The sequence below is a fragment of the Manis pentadactyla genome, chromosome 14 (genome assembly GCF_030020395.1).
Source record: "Manis pentadactyla isolate mManPen7 chromosome 14, mManPen7.hap1, whole genome shotgun sequence".
Classification (NCBI taxonomy): domain Eukaryota; kingdom Metazoa; phylum Chordata; class Mammalia; order Pholidota; family Manidae; genus Manis; species Manis pentadactyla.
In genome coordinates, this window is record NC_080032.1 from 24,431,657 (window position 1) to 24,447,869 (window position 16,213).

The following is a 16,213-nucleotide window of genomic DNA, read 5'->3' on the forward strand; positions in this document are numbered from 1 at the left end:
AATAGAACACTTACAAATATCTGTAAAACTTCATTTTAAAAAGTCAAAATGCTAATTTGAATTATCTCACTAAATATTCAGAAAAGATGTCTCTGCAACAAGCCAATAAAAACTAAGAATCTTAAAATTAAAAGGTTAGTGTATTTTAATGAGATGTTGAAAACAGAAGAAAGGTAAGAGACCATCTAGCTGACCATTCTAAGATGCCCCTGATTCTAAGATACACCATTACATTTTGTGCCACTAGAATAAAAATGTTGTCAATTACACTGTAATAACCATAATAACCAATCCACTTCCAGGCATATTAAAAATGTAAAGAAAACATTTCTCTTAAAACAGATGAAATAAGGTTAAAGTGTCAGGCACTGTAACACCCAGCATCATGGTCTTTATAATTATCAGTATTTTATCACAAAAGTTATCACCATTTTAAAAACAGCCCAAGAAGCTAACTAACACAAAAGACCACACACACACACACACACACACACACACACACGCACGGACGCGCGCCCTTGACAACAGAGGGCTCAGAGTTTGGTTCCCAGGCACCACCCACTAGCTGTGTGAACCTGGGAAAATTCCTTAACTTCTACTCCTCTTACTGTGCCTCAGTTTGTCTATAAAATGGAAAAAAATACCTAATTTTATATGGATACTCTGTGGGTTAAATGAGATCATGTATGGCCAGTGGTTAACAAAAGTGCCTAGCATCAAATTTTTCAAGCTTTTAATTTAGAACAGAGTTACTTGTGTATTTAAATCTACATGAGCAACAGTGAAAATATGTAACCACATGCTAATTTAAGGGAGGCAATTCATTCACAAAATATAGCTCCTTCAAAATGCTCAAATTCATAAGTACTTTTAACACCATTTAAAGAAAAGTACCCACCTTTCCGCTTCTTTATTTTATTTTCTTTACACGGACTATCTCTTGGTGAACTGTTGTTACTTGGAGCTGTCAAACTGATTCCTAACAAACTATAAAGTTTTTTCCTATCTGGAGCAGGGAAATGTTTTTCAATGAGTGACTGCAACACTCCTCTATAGGAGAGAGAAAAAGCGACACTAGTGGTTCAGTTCCAAGGCAATTTATATATAAAGTCTTACTTAACATGTTTTTTAAAAATAAATATACTTTAATCTTACGAAGCATTGATAATTCAACTCAAAAGAAGTTTAATATTCTAGCAATCAAGGCTGTCCAACTGAAATATAATGCAAGCCAAGCCAAATGCACAGATTTTACATTTCCTAGTAGCTAACATTAAAGTTAAAAAACTGCTAAAACTAATTTTAATAGTATCTTTTAACTCAATTAATCACTTGAACATGTAACCAGTAAGATAGATGTCTTACATTATTTTTTCTTAAGTCTTTGACACTTGGTGTGTATTTTACTTACAGCAAGAGATAGTATGTTGGCAAAGATAATTTTGCTCATTTTATTACCAGTTAGAACCAACAGGTATGTAAACAAAATGAAAAAAAATGCCTAAATCATTTTTAAAAACTCTTTTTGATGACTATTTACAATTTTTATATTAGTGCTCACTAAATTGGGGCAAGCTATACTTACTGAATAATGGATAATTTTTAATACACAAAGCCAAAACTAAACTGAAAAGAATCCAAGCTGTCACAGACTTCCAAGATGTACAAGACGGACAAAAATCAAGCTCTTCCTGCCAGTCTAAATACTGAGCACAATTTTGTCAAAATGCTTTACATTTTAGCTTTTCTGTTATTGGTTTCTAATAGATATATTATAATAGATATGCAGAGAACTGCAAAAACTAAGACCAAAAAAAAGTTTTACAATACAATATAGGTGGACCAAAACCTTTCCCTCAGGAAATGCTAACATTTGAACTGATAGAAGTAAAAACTCAAAATGAAAAACATTACTTGGCAGTTGAAACAAAATCATTCAATTCTCCCCCGCCCTCTTCCAAGGCTTCTAATGTTCTAGCTTCTCCTGTAGACTGCAGACCAATGACAACACACTGGAGAAAAAAATATATATATTAACTATAAAATAAAAATATGCATGTGGTTTTTTAAATTAATGTATCACTAATATATTATCTTATGAAGGTTTCCTATGAGCAACACTGTGGTTTCAACATTCACCCATTATCTGAAGTCCCCCCAACCTTACTGTACTATAATCACTGTCCATCAGCATAGTAAGACTATAGAGTCATTACTTGTCTTTTTCACGCGATACTGCCTTCCCCGTGACCTACCTACATTATCTGTGCTAATCATATACCCCTTAACCCCCTTCTCCCTCCCTCCCCACCCACCCTCCCTAACCCTTCCCTTTGGTAACCACTAGTCCCCTTCTTCGAGTCTGTGAGTCTGCTGTTGTTTTGTTTCTTCAGTTTTGCTTTGTTGTTACACTCCACAAATGAGTGAAATCATTTGGTACTTGTCTTTCTCAGCCTGGCTTATTTCACTGAGCGTAATACCCTCTAGCTCCATCCATGTTATTGCAAATGGAAGGATTTGTTTTGTTTTTATATGCATGTGGCTTCATATGACATGTTTTAAATATTTAGTTTAAAAAAAAGATTTCAAATAAAAATTACCTATTATTATACATGTGCCCTCATTTTAAATCTACATATACTGAAACATGCTATGTGTAAAAAAACTTAACCTAGGAAATGTGATTATAACGGTGGACATGACTAAAGCCTCTACCCTAGTTCTTTGTGCTTTAAGTAGATATGTATTCACCAAAAAAAAAAAAACCTTAAGGCAATACATCCACAGATTAAGTCGTTTTACCTACAAATGGCCAATTATAGTGATGTTTTATTTCTATATTTTTGAGCTACCTAAATTCTTCATAAACAGTGCTTTTATTATTTTAAAAAGTGTATCTTTTAACGTTTCACTAAAATAATACTGTAGAACTTTCCTTAGAGCTTTACAAGTAGGAAACCTCAAAACCCAAAAGACTAAAAAACATAACCAAAAAAATGAATAATCTCTGAAAGCATTTTCCAACTTACTTTTCCATTCTTTATTTCTTCTCGAGCTAGCTGCACAACCCTTTTAACTTTGGATGCTATGCACAAGTATTTGAAAAATCTCTGGTGAGCAGACCAGAACTGACCCCACATGGATTTCTTCATTCGCTGCTCAGCATCAATCAGATCTGCAGCTTGCTGAAATCGCTCTCTGGCAACGACCCACTGCAGATGCACAATCAACATTTGAGAAGAGTTCAAGCAAAACGGTGTTAAGTGCAATATCATTTAACGTTAATTTAATGAACATCTTCATTAACTTGAGAATGTTTACACAAATGTTTTTTTAAAATGCTCACATAGAACTGCCCCAAAATTTTTATTAAATAAATGCAGTCATTTTAGGAAATAGTTACACTGTGATTTTAAAAAGTATGCAACTGAAATAAATGGCTATTTTTTAAATAAGTTACTTTAACAAAGAGAAAGCTTGGAGGATTAGGATAGTAAGGATCTGGTGATTTCGCTGCTGTTTTGTAACAGAAGTATACTCCTATGGGCTGACAGACATTACACTGAACACAACTAAAAGAAACATTATCAGATATATTAAAAATGCCAGGAATTAAGAAAAAAATTCTCACCAGCTTGACTGCTTTGTTATACATTTTAACATAGCTCTGAGAAAGAAGAACTTCCTCAATTTTGAAGGTCACTCCAGTAAAGCTTAGCTGTCGAGCAATGTACATTCCTCTAAGCTTCATATCCATAGCAACTATTTCCATGGCACCAACACCTCTGAATAAAATTAAAACACACAGTAACTATCATTAAATATAGTAGGGCTTTAATATACATGGAAGAAGTCTTAGCAACCACACATCTTCAGACTGCAATTGAGAACAAATAGTGTACACAGTAAATTGCATTACCTCCGTTCTACTGCTTGAATAAAATCACTGAATTCTCTAAATGGAGTTCCCTCACCCCATATTCCAAGACGGTTCATATAGGCCATGTTTCGTGGTTCAGAAGCACCTAAAAATAAAAATAAAAACAAATAAAACATACTACAGCTGAGAAAAGAACCTATACAAATATATTTTAAATAAATAAATACTCACCTGTGGCACTAGCATAAACAACTCTGGCTTTTGGCAATTTGTTCTGAAGCTCTAAAACTGCTAATCCTGTTTTGGTTGGCTTTGAAGAGCCAACAGGACATAAATTTTTTGCTTTATGACATTCATCAAATACTATCTGTAAGGAATGAATTAAGGAACATAGGACATAAGTAGCAAGGGTCTCCAATTTTTCAGGAAGAATTCATCTTTACTTGCCTAAGGCCCTGGGAAACATCCAAGATTCCTGAGGTGGTGGCCTTGGGGCAAAATTCAAGGTTATTAGGGAAAGGGATGCTGTTGTTAAGCCCCTGAGCGTTAACTTTTTTAAACAACACACACATATCTAATATCCTGCTTTATCTAACCTTAACATTTTCCCGTATTTGGTTTAGCTTGTTTTCTTTTTCTATAAGAGAACAAACATAAATGAAGCCCTTTATGTGCCTCTCCTTGATTTCCCCCCCCTCCCTCTCAAGTCTTAGAGGCATCCACTGCATTTGGTATTTATCTGAACTGCACATTTCTTAATTAAAACACAAGAAAGGATCCACTGCAGCAAGAAACATCCAGCACACAGGTAATCTTGGCAAATCCTCTAAGCAGAAGCACAACTGGTAACCAATTTAGCATTTCAAAAACTAGTGTCCTTTATGAAGACTAGTGAAAAGTAGGCAGTGATCAAATGAGTTTGGAAAGCATTAAGTTAACAGTTTTCTTTCCCTTAGTCTTCTCAGACACTTTACTATATAAATTTGCAACATGACACCCCAGGGGTGGAATACGATATTCAGCATTTCTCACACCTATTAACATTTTCCTAAGCCAGGAACTGAAATATGACAGTTATAAAATAGAACCAACCCCCCTGGAATCTGTAATCATTAAACCTCCCATATCCACAACTGTTTATTTAATCTTAGGATTCCTGTTTCCCAAATGTTTTTTACATTGATTCACTTTTGTGTCATTAAACAACATAAAAGCATTTTGCTGCAAAGGATACAACTCCATCGAAGTCATCACCACACCAATGTAGAAGTTGTTTTAACCTAGTTTTATATTTACCACCAGACTGACTTTCACCAATAAGGGAAGAATAGGTAGCAAAAATAACACCCTTTTTCACGCTCCCATTATGTTTTGAAGAAATTTTCCCATATTTAAACTAAAAAAGAAAAGAGAAAAACAGTATTTTTCTTTCTGAAACATTTATCCACCCAAATTCTACATCAAGAAACTGGTGGGTCCATGATGGCCTAGGGAAGTCAAAGGACCTCCTAAGAGGATACACAAAATTTCTCATACATGTGTGTACATACATATACACAGTCATCCATATTTATGTATATGAAGAAGTTTATGGTATAATGACCCAATTTTCAATGAAGTCTCCAAAAAAATCTCACCAATAAAAAGATTGCAAACCAAACTCCCATACAAGTCACAATATTCACATCAGAAATATTTATTGAGCACTTACTATATGCAAAGCACTGTAAGTTCGTTCTGAGGGATATATAAAGAATTATGATTTAATAGTCAACGTGCCCTTCTTCAATTACACGAACTCAGAAATCAAAAGTATTTCTAGATACCAGTTACATGTTTTTAGTTTTGAACTGGTGGTAGTCATTCAAGACAGTACTTTACCTACCAATCCACTCAGTAACAATCACCCAAAAAAGTCATTGATGAGCAAACTAACATCAGACTAACTTACAGAGAAATGCCTACTCTGCCACTCCATAATGCTACCTAGCATAGTATTTGACACACAGGAATCCAGAAACCTACTATAGTGCTAATGCACACTATGCTTTCTATGAAATAACTCATTTAATCTTCCTAACAATCATATCAAGTAGAAACTATTATCCCCATCTTACAGACATTTCAGTATTTATTCAACTGAACAGAAAACTTCTGTACCTTATTTAACGAATGGACCAAAATGTTTTTTGCTCCAATATCCCTCAAATCTCTTTCAGCATCATACTTTAAATCATTTGAAACACTAAACCTGCCACAAAAAAAAAAATGCACAAATTAAATACAAATTTGATCATTCTAGCAGTATTTAGGAATAAAACTAGGCTTAATACTTTAAAAACAAATACACCTACCTACTCAATAAAAGCCATCCCCACATGCTGAATTGTTCACAAATGAAAGCTTCACAAGTCTTCAGCACTTACCACAAAGCTCTTTTTCTACTCAATAAATAGTTCTCATAGATGATCCCTGCTATTGTCCTTCCTTTTCCTACACCAGCACCATCACCTATTAAGAAGCCAGCACGATCTCCATTAGGTAGGAATGTTTCGTGTTGCTAGGGAGAAAAAAAAGCTAATAACTCATCTATTGCTTTAGATATTTTGGTGACCAGTTGTCCATACATTGTTTTAGTAATATATTATAAACATGATCTATTTTTATAGAAATGTCATACACTTTGGCTCAATGTGGATACTTTCTTCATATTTATGACAGTCTTGTTAACCTCACATGCACCAGGTAACTAAGGTTAACAAACTGGTGAGCATTTTTCTATACCCCTTTCAATGCTTGCACAAATACCAACTTTTACAGCACACATCAAATAAGAATGATGGTTAACTGTTTAGCCATTACTTACATTACAAAAAAGGAGTATGGCAGAAGTCCTTTTAAGACAACTGGCATAACTCTAATTCACATTGTTCTAGAGCCAGGACAACAACCATACAGTAATAGCACACTTTATGCAATCATTCCACAAGGGTATAGACTTTTTAAATCCTTTTTAGCTTTCACCCATCAAGGAATTTGTAAAAGCTACAACAAACAGCCTTACATATATGTTCCTATCTAATAGTTCTAAGTGATAGACTCCCAGGAATGGAACTTTTAGATGGAAGGATATATGTATTTTTAATTTTAATACACATTCCCAGTGAATTCCAAAAAGGTTATGAGATTTGTCATTTCCACTAGAAATGCACTTACCACATCCAAAACGAACCTTTTAAATTTCTAAGAAAACATCTATAAAAATCACATGCAAGAGAGAATTAAAAATGGAGGCATGAGAGGTGAGACAGAGGCTTCCTCCTAAAACCACATATACTAAGAAAATATAATTAATACAACTAATCCTGAAAAAGCAACAGGAAAGAGGACTGCACCAGACTGCATACACCTGGAGAAAAGAGCAGACCTCACAAAACAGGCTAACACAAAACTTGTGGCCAAGCGGAACAGGAAGAGAAACGGAGCGGCTACAGACTGGAGGCCCACGACTGCTGAATACCTACTCTGGAGATCTGCTCTGGGAGCACATACCTACATTTCATGGTGCTTGCATGGAACTCTTGTGATTAGGGGGTTGGAAAGCTAAGACAAGCAGAATTCCTGGAGAGACTGAGATTCCAGCCACTTGTGGAAAGCAAAGATCCATATCCAGCTGCTCTGGGAAAAAAGAAAGGCGGGCAGTCTGAGAGACTTCCGAACAAGAAAGCCCTCAGCAAGAAGGCTACTAAAGGGGCAAGGGTACACAGAGCTTACTGCTCAGGGGAAAGAACAGGAAGACAAAATTGACCAGGGGCACTCTGCCCAGAAGGTTGGGAGCTTTCAGGATCTTCCGGTACTCCAGCTACCTGCCTTGGCTACACAGCTGAAGGACCCCCTCCTTGATAGCAGCCTACTGAGCCTTTATCCCAGGCAGCCCCACCTGGATCGCAAACCGGTAAACCCTACCCTGTGTTCGGCCAGCCAGAAGGAAGATCTGCCTACAGCAACTAAAACGTGAAGCATACAGGTTTATACCTGTGTGCTTGGCCCACTGGGTCAGGCATTGGAGTCAGGCATAGCAGCGGGGAAGCAGGAAACAGCTCTTTCTTCCCCCCAGGCACCAATACCACTCCCCGGAGACCCGTAACATTGCTTCAAGGTCTGAGCAGCTCCAGAGAGTAGAGCTTCTGGGCACTAGAGGGCTCCATATACAAATATGAAATACCAAAGGAACCTGGTTCAGAGTAAAATTATTAAAACAACTCTTGAGAAAGATTTAAATGACATCGTCCTGATGAATCTTCCTGAAAGGGAGTTCAAATAAAAATCATTAACATGCTCATGGAGATACGGAAAGATATTCAAGAACTCAGGAATGAATTCTGGTCGGGGATCCAATCGTTGAAGAGCAAAATGGAGGGTACTGAAAGCAGATTAGATTCGCTGGAGGAATGGATAAACGAAATAGAAACTAAAGAGGAATACAAAGAAGCTGAGGCACAGAGAGAAAAAAGGATCTCTAAGAATGAAAGAATATGGGGAGAATTGTGTGACCAAACCAAAGGGAACAATATTCGCATTATAGGGGTACCAGAAGAAGAAGAGAGAAAGGGATAGAAAGTGTCTTTGAGGAGGTAATTGCTGAAAACTTCCCCAATCTGGGGAATGAGATAGTCTCTCAGGCCATGGAAATGCACAGATCTCCCAATACAAGGCACCAAAGGAAGACAATACCAACACACATATAGTAATTAAAATGGCAAACATCAAGGATAAGGACAGACTATTAAAAGCATCCAGAGAGAGAAACAAGATCACACACAAAGGAAAGTCCATCAGGCTATCACCACACTTCTCAACAGAAAACTTACAGACCAGAAAGGAGTGGCATGATGTATTTAATGCAATGAAGCAGAAGGGCCTTGAACCAAGATTACTTTATCTGGCAACATTATCATTTCAATTTGAAGGAGGGTTTAAACAATTTCCAGATGAGCAAAAGCTAAGAGAATTTATCTCCCACAAACCATCTCTACAGTGTATTTTAGAGGGACTGCCATAAAAGGAAGTGTTCCTAAGGTTTAATAGCTGGCACCATAGGTAATAAAACCACAGTAAAGACAGAAGAACAGCTAATTACAAAGCAAATGCAAAATTAAATGAACTATCCCCAAAGTCAATCAAGGAATATACAAAGAGTACGGAATATGATACCTCATATATAAAGAACGGAGGAGAAGAAAACAGAGGAGAAATTAAAAAGAACATTTAGATAATATTTGTAATAGAATATTAAGTGAGTTAAGTTAAACTAAACTCTTAGATAGTAAGGAAGTTAACCTTGAACCTTTGGTAACCACGAATCTAAAGTCTGCAATGGCAATAAATACATACCTATCAATAATTACCCTAAATGTAAACGGACTGAATGCAGCACTCAAAACACAAAGAGTCACTGAATGGATAAAAAAGAATACCCTTGGAAACAAAAGCAAAAATGAAAAAGTGGGACTATATCAACCTGAAAAGCTTCTGTACAGCAAAGGACACCACCAATAGAACAAAAAGGTATCCTATAGTATGGGAGAATATATTCATAAATGACAGATCCGATAAAGGGTTGACATCAAAATATATAGACTTCTTGCACCTCAAAAAACAAAAAGCAAATAATCCAATTTAAAAATGGGTGGAGGAGAGGAACAGACGGTTCTCCAAAGAAGAAATTCAGATGGCCAACAGACACATGAAAAGATGCGCCACATCACTAGTTATCAGAGAAATGCAAATTAAAACCACAATGAGATATCATCTCACACCAGTAAGGATCACCACCATCCAAAAGACAAACAACAACAAATGTTGGCGAGGTTGTGCAGAAAGGGGAACCCTCCTACACTGCTGATGGGAATGTAAATTAGTTCAACCATTGTGGAAAGCAGTATGGAGGTTCCTCAAAAAGCTCAAAATACAAATACCATTTGACGCAGGAATTTCACTACTAGGAATTTACCATAAGAATGCAGCAGCCCAGTTTGAAAAAGACAGATGCACCCCTACGTTTATTGCAGCACTATTTACAATAGCCAAGAAATTGAAGCAACCTAAGTGTCCATTAGTAGATGAATGAATAAAGAAGATGTGGTACCTATACACAATGGAATACTATTCGGCCATAAGAAAGAAACAAATCCTACCATTTGCAACAACATGGATGAAGCTTAGAGGGTATTATGCTCAGTGAAATAAGCCAGGCGGAGAAAGACAAGTACCAAATGATTTCACTCATATGTGGGGTATAAGAACAAAGAAAAACTGAAGGAACAAAACAGCATCAGAATCACAGAACCCAAGAAGGGACGAACAGTTACCAAAGGGAAAGGGACTAGGGAGGATGGGTGGGAAGGGAGGGAATAGGGTGGGGAAAAAGAAAGGGGGCACTACAATTAGCATGTATAATGTGAGGGGGGCATGGGGAGGACTGTACAACACAGAGAAGACAAGCAGTGATTCTACAGCATCTTACTACGCTGATGGACAGTGACTGTGAAGGGGTGTGTGGGGGGGGGACTTGGTGAAGTGGGGAGCCTAGTAAACATAATGTTCTTCATGTAATTGTAGATGAATGATAACAAAATTTAAAAAAATAATAATAATAATGTACATTAAGCACCTAACATAATTCCTGAGAATGACAGATTTTGGACTGAATAGCCATTTCATCAATAATAGGGCTAGCAACAACTTAATAGGCAAATTTTCCAGGGTCTCTGAAACACAACCCTGTCCCCCATGACTTTTATTCCAAAGAGGTGCTAAAACACAACGCCTGTGCTATGTATTACAAGCGGGAGGCTCTGTATGATCTATTGATTCATAACAACACTACTACCAAATCTGCCATATTAAACTAAAAAATTTGCCACTTTAAAAAAAAAAAAGAAGATTAAAGAAGGCGGTATGAGAGGAGAGACAGAGGCTTCCTCCTAAAACTGGATACAATTAGAAAATATAGTTGGCGCAACTAATCCTGAGACAGCAACAGGAAAGAGGATGGTGTCAGACTGCACACACCTGGAGAAAAGAGCAGACCTCAGCGAACGGGGTAACGTACCAGAGTGGTGGCTCCGTGGGACCCAAGCCCTTCCCCCACCCCAGCTCAACGGCAGGAGGAAGAGAAACGGAGCAGGGAGGGAGTGGAAGGCTTGGGACTGCTGAATACCTACCTCCAGAGATCTGCTCTGGGAGCACAAACCTAAATTTCATGGTGCTTTCATGAGACTCGCATGACTACCGGGTTGGAAAGTTAATACAGGCATAGTTCTTGGGGAGACTGGGATTCTGGCCGCTTGAGGAAAGCAGGGATCCATATCCAGCTGCTTTGGGACAAAAACTTATACCTGTGTGCCCGGCCCACTGGCTCAGGCATTGGAGACAGGCACAGCAGCTGGGAGGCGGGGAACAGCTCTTTCCTCCCCCCAGGCACCAGTACCCCTCCCCTGCGACCCCCAACATTGCTTCAGAGGCTGAGCAGCTCCAGAATAGGGCTTCTAGACACTACAGGGTGCCATATACAAACATGAAACGCCAAAGGAACCTTGTCCAGAGTAAAATTATTAATACAACGCCAGAGAAAGATTTAAATGATATGGACCTCGTGACTCTTCCTGAAAGGGAATTGAAAATAAAAATCATCAACATTCTAATGGAGGTACGGAAAGACGTCCAAGAACTCAGGAATAAATTCAGGTCGGAGATCCAATCGTGGAAGAGCACAATGGAGCGTATTAAAAGCAGGTTGGATGCGGTGGAGACGACAATACATGAAACAGAAACTAGAGAAGAGGAATACAAAGAAGCTGAGGCACAGAGAGAAAAAAGGATCTCTAAGAATGAAAGAATATTGAGAGAACTGTGTGACTAATCCAAGTGGAACAATATTCGCATTACAAGGATACCAGAAGACGAAGAAAGAGAGAAAGGGATAGAAAGTGTTTCTGAGGAGGTAGTTGCTGAAAACTTCCCCAATCTGGGGAAGGACATAATCTCTCAGGCCATGGAGATCCACAGATCTCCCAACACAAGGGACCCAAGGAAGACAACACCAAGACATATACTAATTAAAATGGGAAAGATCAAGGATAAGGACAGACTGTTAAAAGCAGCCAGAGACAGAAATAAGATAACGTACAAAGAAACGCCCATCAGGCTCACATCAGACTTATCAGCAGAAACCTTACAGACCAGAAAGGAGTGGTATGATGTATTTAATGCCATGAAGCAGAAGGGCCTGGAACCAAGATTACTTCATCCAGAAAGATATCATTTAAATTTGAAGGAGGGATTAAACAATTTTCAGATTAAGCAAAAGCTGAGAAAATTTACCTCCAACAAACCATCTCTACAGTCTATTTTGGAAGGACTGCTATAGATGGAAGTGTTCCTAAGGCTGAATAGCTGTCACCAGACATTATAAAACCATAGTAAAGTAAGTAGAACAGCTAATTACGAAACAAATGCAAAATTAAATTAACTATCCCCAAGGTCAATCAAGGGATAGACAAAAAGTACAGAATTTCATACCTAATATATAAAGAATGAAGGAGGAAGAAAAAGGAGGACAACAGAAAAGAACCTTTAGATTGTGTTTGTAACAGCATACTAAGTGACTTAAGTTAGACTCTAAGATAGTAAGGAAAGTAACCTAGAACCATTAGTAACCACGAATCTAAAGCCTGCAATGGCAATAAGTACATACCTATCGATAATCACCCTAAATGAAAATGGACTGAATGCACCAATCAAAAGACATAGAGTCACTGAATGGATTAAAAAACAAGACCCATCTATATGCTGCTTACAAGAGACTCACCTCAAACCCAAAGACATGCACAGACTAACAGTCAAGGGATGGAAAAAGATATTTCATGCAAACAATAGGGAGACAAAAGCAGGTGTTGCAGTACTAGTATCAGACAAAACAGACTTCAAAACAAAGAAAGTAACAAGAGATAAAGAAGGACATTACATAATGATAAAGCGCTCAGTCTGACAAGAGGATATAACCATTATAAATATATATGCACCCAACACAGGAGCACCAGCATATGTGAAACAAATACTAACAGAACTAAAGGAGGAAACAGAATGCAATGCATTCATTTTAGGAGAATTCAACACACCATTCACTCCAAAGGATAGATCCACCAGACAGAAAATAAGTAAGGACATGGAGGCACTGAACAACAAACTAGAACAGATGGACCTAATAGACATCTATAGAACTCTACACCCAAAAGCAACAGGATACACATTCTTCTCAGGTGCACATGGAACGTTCTCCAGAATAGACCACATACTAGGCCACAAAAAGAGCCTCAGTAAATTCAAAAAGATTGAAATTCTACCAACCAACTTTTCAGAACACAAAGGTATAATACTAGAAATAAATTCTACAAAGAAAGCAAAAAGGCTCACAAACACATGGAGGCTTAACAACACACTCATAAATAGTCAATGGATCAATGACCAAATTAAAATGGAGATCCAGCAATATATGGAAATAAATGACAACAACAAAACAAATCCCCAACTTCTGTGGGATGCAGCAAAAGCAGTCTTAAGAGAAAAGTATATAGCAATACAAGCATATTTAAAGAAGGAACACCAAACCCAAATGAATAGTCTAATGTCAAAATTATCAAAATTGGAAAAAGAAGAACAAATGAGGCCTAAAGTCAGCAGAAGGAGGGACATAATAAAGATCAGAGAATAAACAAACAAAATCGAGAAGAATAAAACAATAGAAAAAAATCAATGAAACCAAGAGCTCGTTCTTTGAGAAAATAAACAAAATAGATAAGCCTCTAGCCAGACTTATAACGAGAAAAAGAATCAACACACATCAACAGAAACAGAAACGAGAAAGGAAACATCACGATGGGCCCAACAGAAATACAAAGAATTATGAGAGTCTGCTATGAAAACCTATATACTGAAGAAGCTAGAAAACCTAGAAGATATGGACAACTTCCTAGAAAAATACAACCTTCCAAGACTGACCCAGAAAGAAACAGAAAATCTAAACAGACCAACTACCAGCAACGAAATTGAAGCGGTAATCAAAAAAACACCCAAGAACAAAACCCCCGGGCCAGATGGATTTACCTCAGAATTTTATCAGACATACAGAGAAGACATAATACCCATTCCCCTTACAGTTTTCCAAAAAATAGAAGAGGAGGGAATACTCCCAAACTCACTCTATGAAGCCAACATCACCCTAATAGCAAAACCAGGCAAAGACTCCACCAAAAAAGAAAACAACAGATCAATATCCCTGATGAATATAGATGCAAAAATACTCAACAAAATATTAGCAAACCGAAATCAAAAATACATGAAAAGGATCATACACCATGCCCAAGTGGGATTCATCCCACGGATGCAAGGATGGTACAACATTCGAAAATCCATCAACATCATCCACCACATCAACAAAAAGAAAGACAAAAACCACATGATCATCTCCATAGATTCTGAAAAAGCATTCGATAAAATTCAACATCCATTCATGATAAAAACTCTCAACAAAATGGGTATAGAGGGCAAGTACCTCAACATAATAAAGGCCATAAATGATAAACCCACAGCCAATATCATACTGAACAGCGAGAAGCTGAAAGCTTTTCCTCTGCGATCAGGAACAAGACGGGGATGCCCACTATCCCCACTGTTATTCAACATAGTACTGGAGGTCCTAGCCATGCCAATTAGACAAAACAAAGAAATACAAGGAATCCAGATTGGTAAAGAAGAAGTTAAACTGTCACTATTTGCAGATGACATGATATTGTACATAAAAAACCGTAAAGACGGGAGCCAACATGGCGGCGTGAGTAGGACAGTGGGAATCTCCTCCCAAAAACATATATACTTTTGAAAATACAACAAACACAACTAGCCCTAAAAGAGAGACCAGAAGACGCAGGACAGTGGCCAGACTGCAGCTACACCAGCAAGAACCCAGCGACTGGTGAAAGGGGTAAGATACAAGCCCCGGCCCGGCGGGACCCGAGCGCCCCTCCCCCCAGCTCCCGGCGGGAGAACAATAGGCAGAGCGGGAGGGAGACGGAGCCCAGGACTGCCGAACACCCAGCCCCAGCCATCCGGGCCAGAGCGCAGACACAGTACATGCCCAGGGGGCCCTGGATACTGGGGGTACAGGGAGTAAGACCTCTGATCGGGTGCTGAAGCTGATGCCCCTGTGACAAAGAAAAGCGGGGGCTTTTTGAAAGTCTTAAAGGGACAGGGACTTAACAGCTTGACGGAAACAACCCAGGTCACAGTACAGCAGCTGGAAATTACAGGGAAAACCGGGTGCACTAACCCCCTGGGCAACAGCTCTGAGACCCCTCACGGAGGCAAACAGTCAAGCAGCCCCCCCATCCATCACCCTACCGGGCGCTGCGAAACCAGAGAAGCAGCCTGAGACAAATTCCGCCCACAGAAAGGGAAATTTCTCCCTCCCGGCCAGGCAAGACACAAAGACCCACTCTACACGCAATTACCCAACACAAGCCACTAGGGGTCGCAGTTGCCCCAGTAAAGAAAGGCCAGTAGTAAGTGAAAATTTTGGCCCTCCCAGCTGACAGTCAATAGCACCTGTCAACATGAAAAGGCAAAAAAATATGATCCAGACAAGACTAACCCAGACAGCTTCGGCATCTGCTACATCTTCCCCTGAGAAGGAATCTGGGGAGATAGATTTAGCCAGTCTACCTGAAAAAGAATTCAAAACAAAAGTCATAACCATGCTGATGGACTTGCAGAGAAATATGCAAGAACTAAGGAAGGAGAATTCAGAAATAAAACAAGCTCTGGAAGGACTTCAAAACAGAATGGACGAGATGCAAGAGACCATTAATGGACTAGAAAACAGAGAAAAGGAACGCAGAGAAGCTGATGCAGAGAGAGATAAAAGGATCTCCAGGAATGAAAGAATTTTAAGAGAGCTGAGTGATCAATCTAAAAGGAATAATATAAGAATCATAGGCATTCCAGAAGAAGTAGAGAGAGAAAAGGGGATAGAAAATGTCTTTGAAGAAATAATTGCTGAAAATTTCCCCAAACTAGGGGAAGAAATGGCCTCTCAGACCACAGAGGTACACAGAACTCCCATGACAAGGGATCCAAGGAGGGCAACACCAAGACACATAATAATTAAAATGGCAAAGATCAAAGACAAGGACAAAGTATTACAAGCAGCCAGAGAGAAAAAAAAGGTTACCTACAAAGGAAAACCCATCAGGCTATCATCAGACTTCTCAACAG

At 38.4% G+C, this 16,213-nt stretch overlaps 1 protein-coding gene across 5 annotated transcripts in view; it reads right to left on the bottom strand.

The window, feature by feature from the left end:
* SBNO1 (strawberry notch homolog 1) overlaps positions 1-16,213 on the bottom strand; it is a 74,123-nt gene that overhangs the window by 26,663 nt on the left and 31,247 nt on the right. For all 5 annotated transcript variants that reach the window (XM_036921991.2, XM_036921990.2, XM_036921988.2 and 2 more), the window contains 9 exons: positions 6,307-6,440; positions 6,041-6,131; positions 5,115-5,276; positions 4,112-4,247; positions 3,920-4,025; positions 3,632-3,785; positions 3,030-3,212; positions 1,915-2,012; positions 899-1,050 (listed from right to left, as the gene is read on the bottom strand). In XM_036921991.2, coding sequence (XP_036777886.2) covers positions 899-1,050; positions 1,915-2,012; positions 3,030-3,212; positions 3,632-3,785; positions 3,920-4,025; positions 4,112-4,247; positions 5,115-5,276; positions 6,041-6,131; positions 6,307-6,440 — 1,216 coding nt within the window. The remainder of the gene's footprint in view (positions 1-898; positions 1,051-1,914; positions 2,013-3,029; positions 3,213-3,631; positions 3,786-3,919; positions 4,026-4,111; positions 4,248-5,114; positions 5,277-6,040; positions 6,132-6,306; positions 6,441-16,213) is intronic.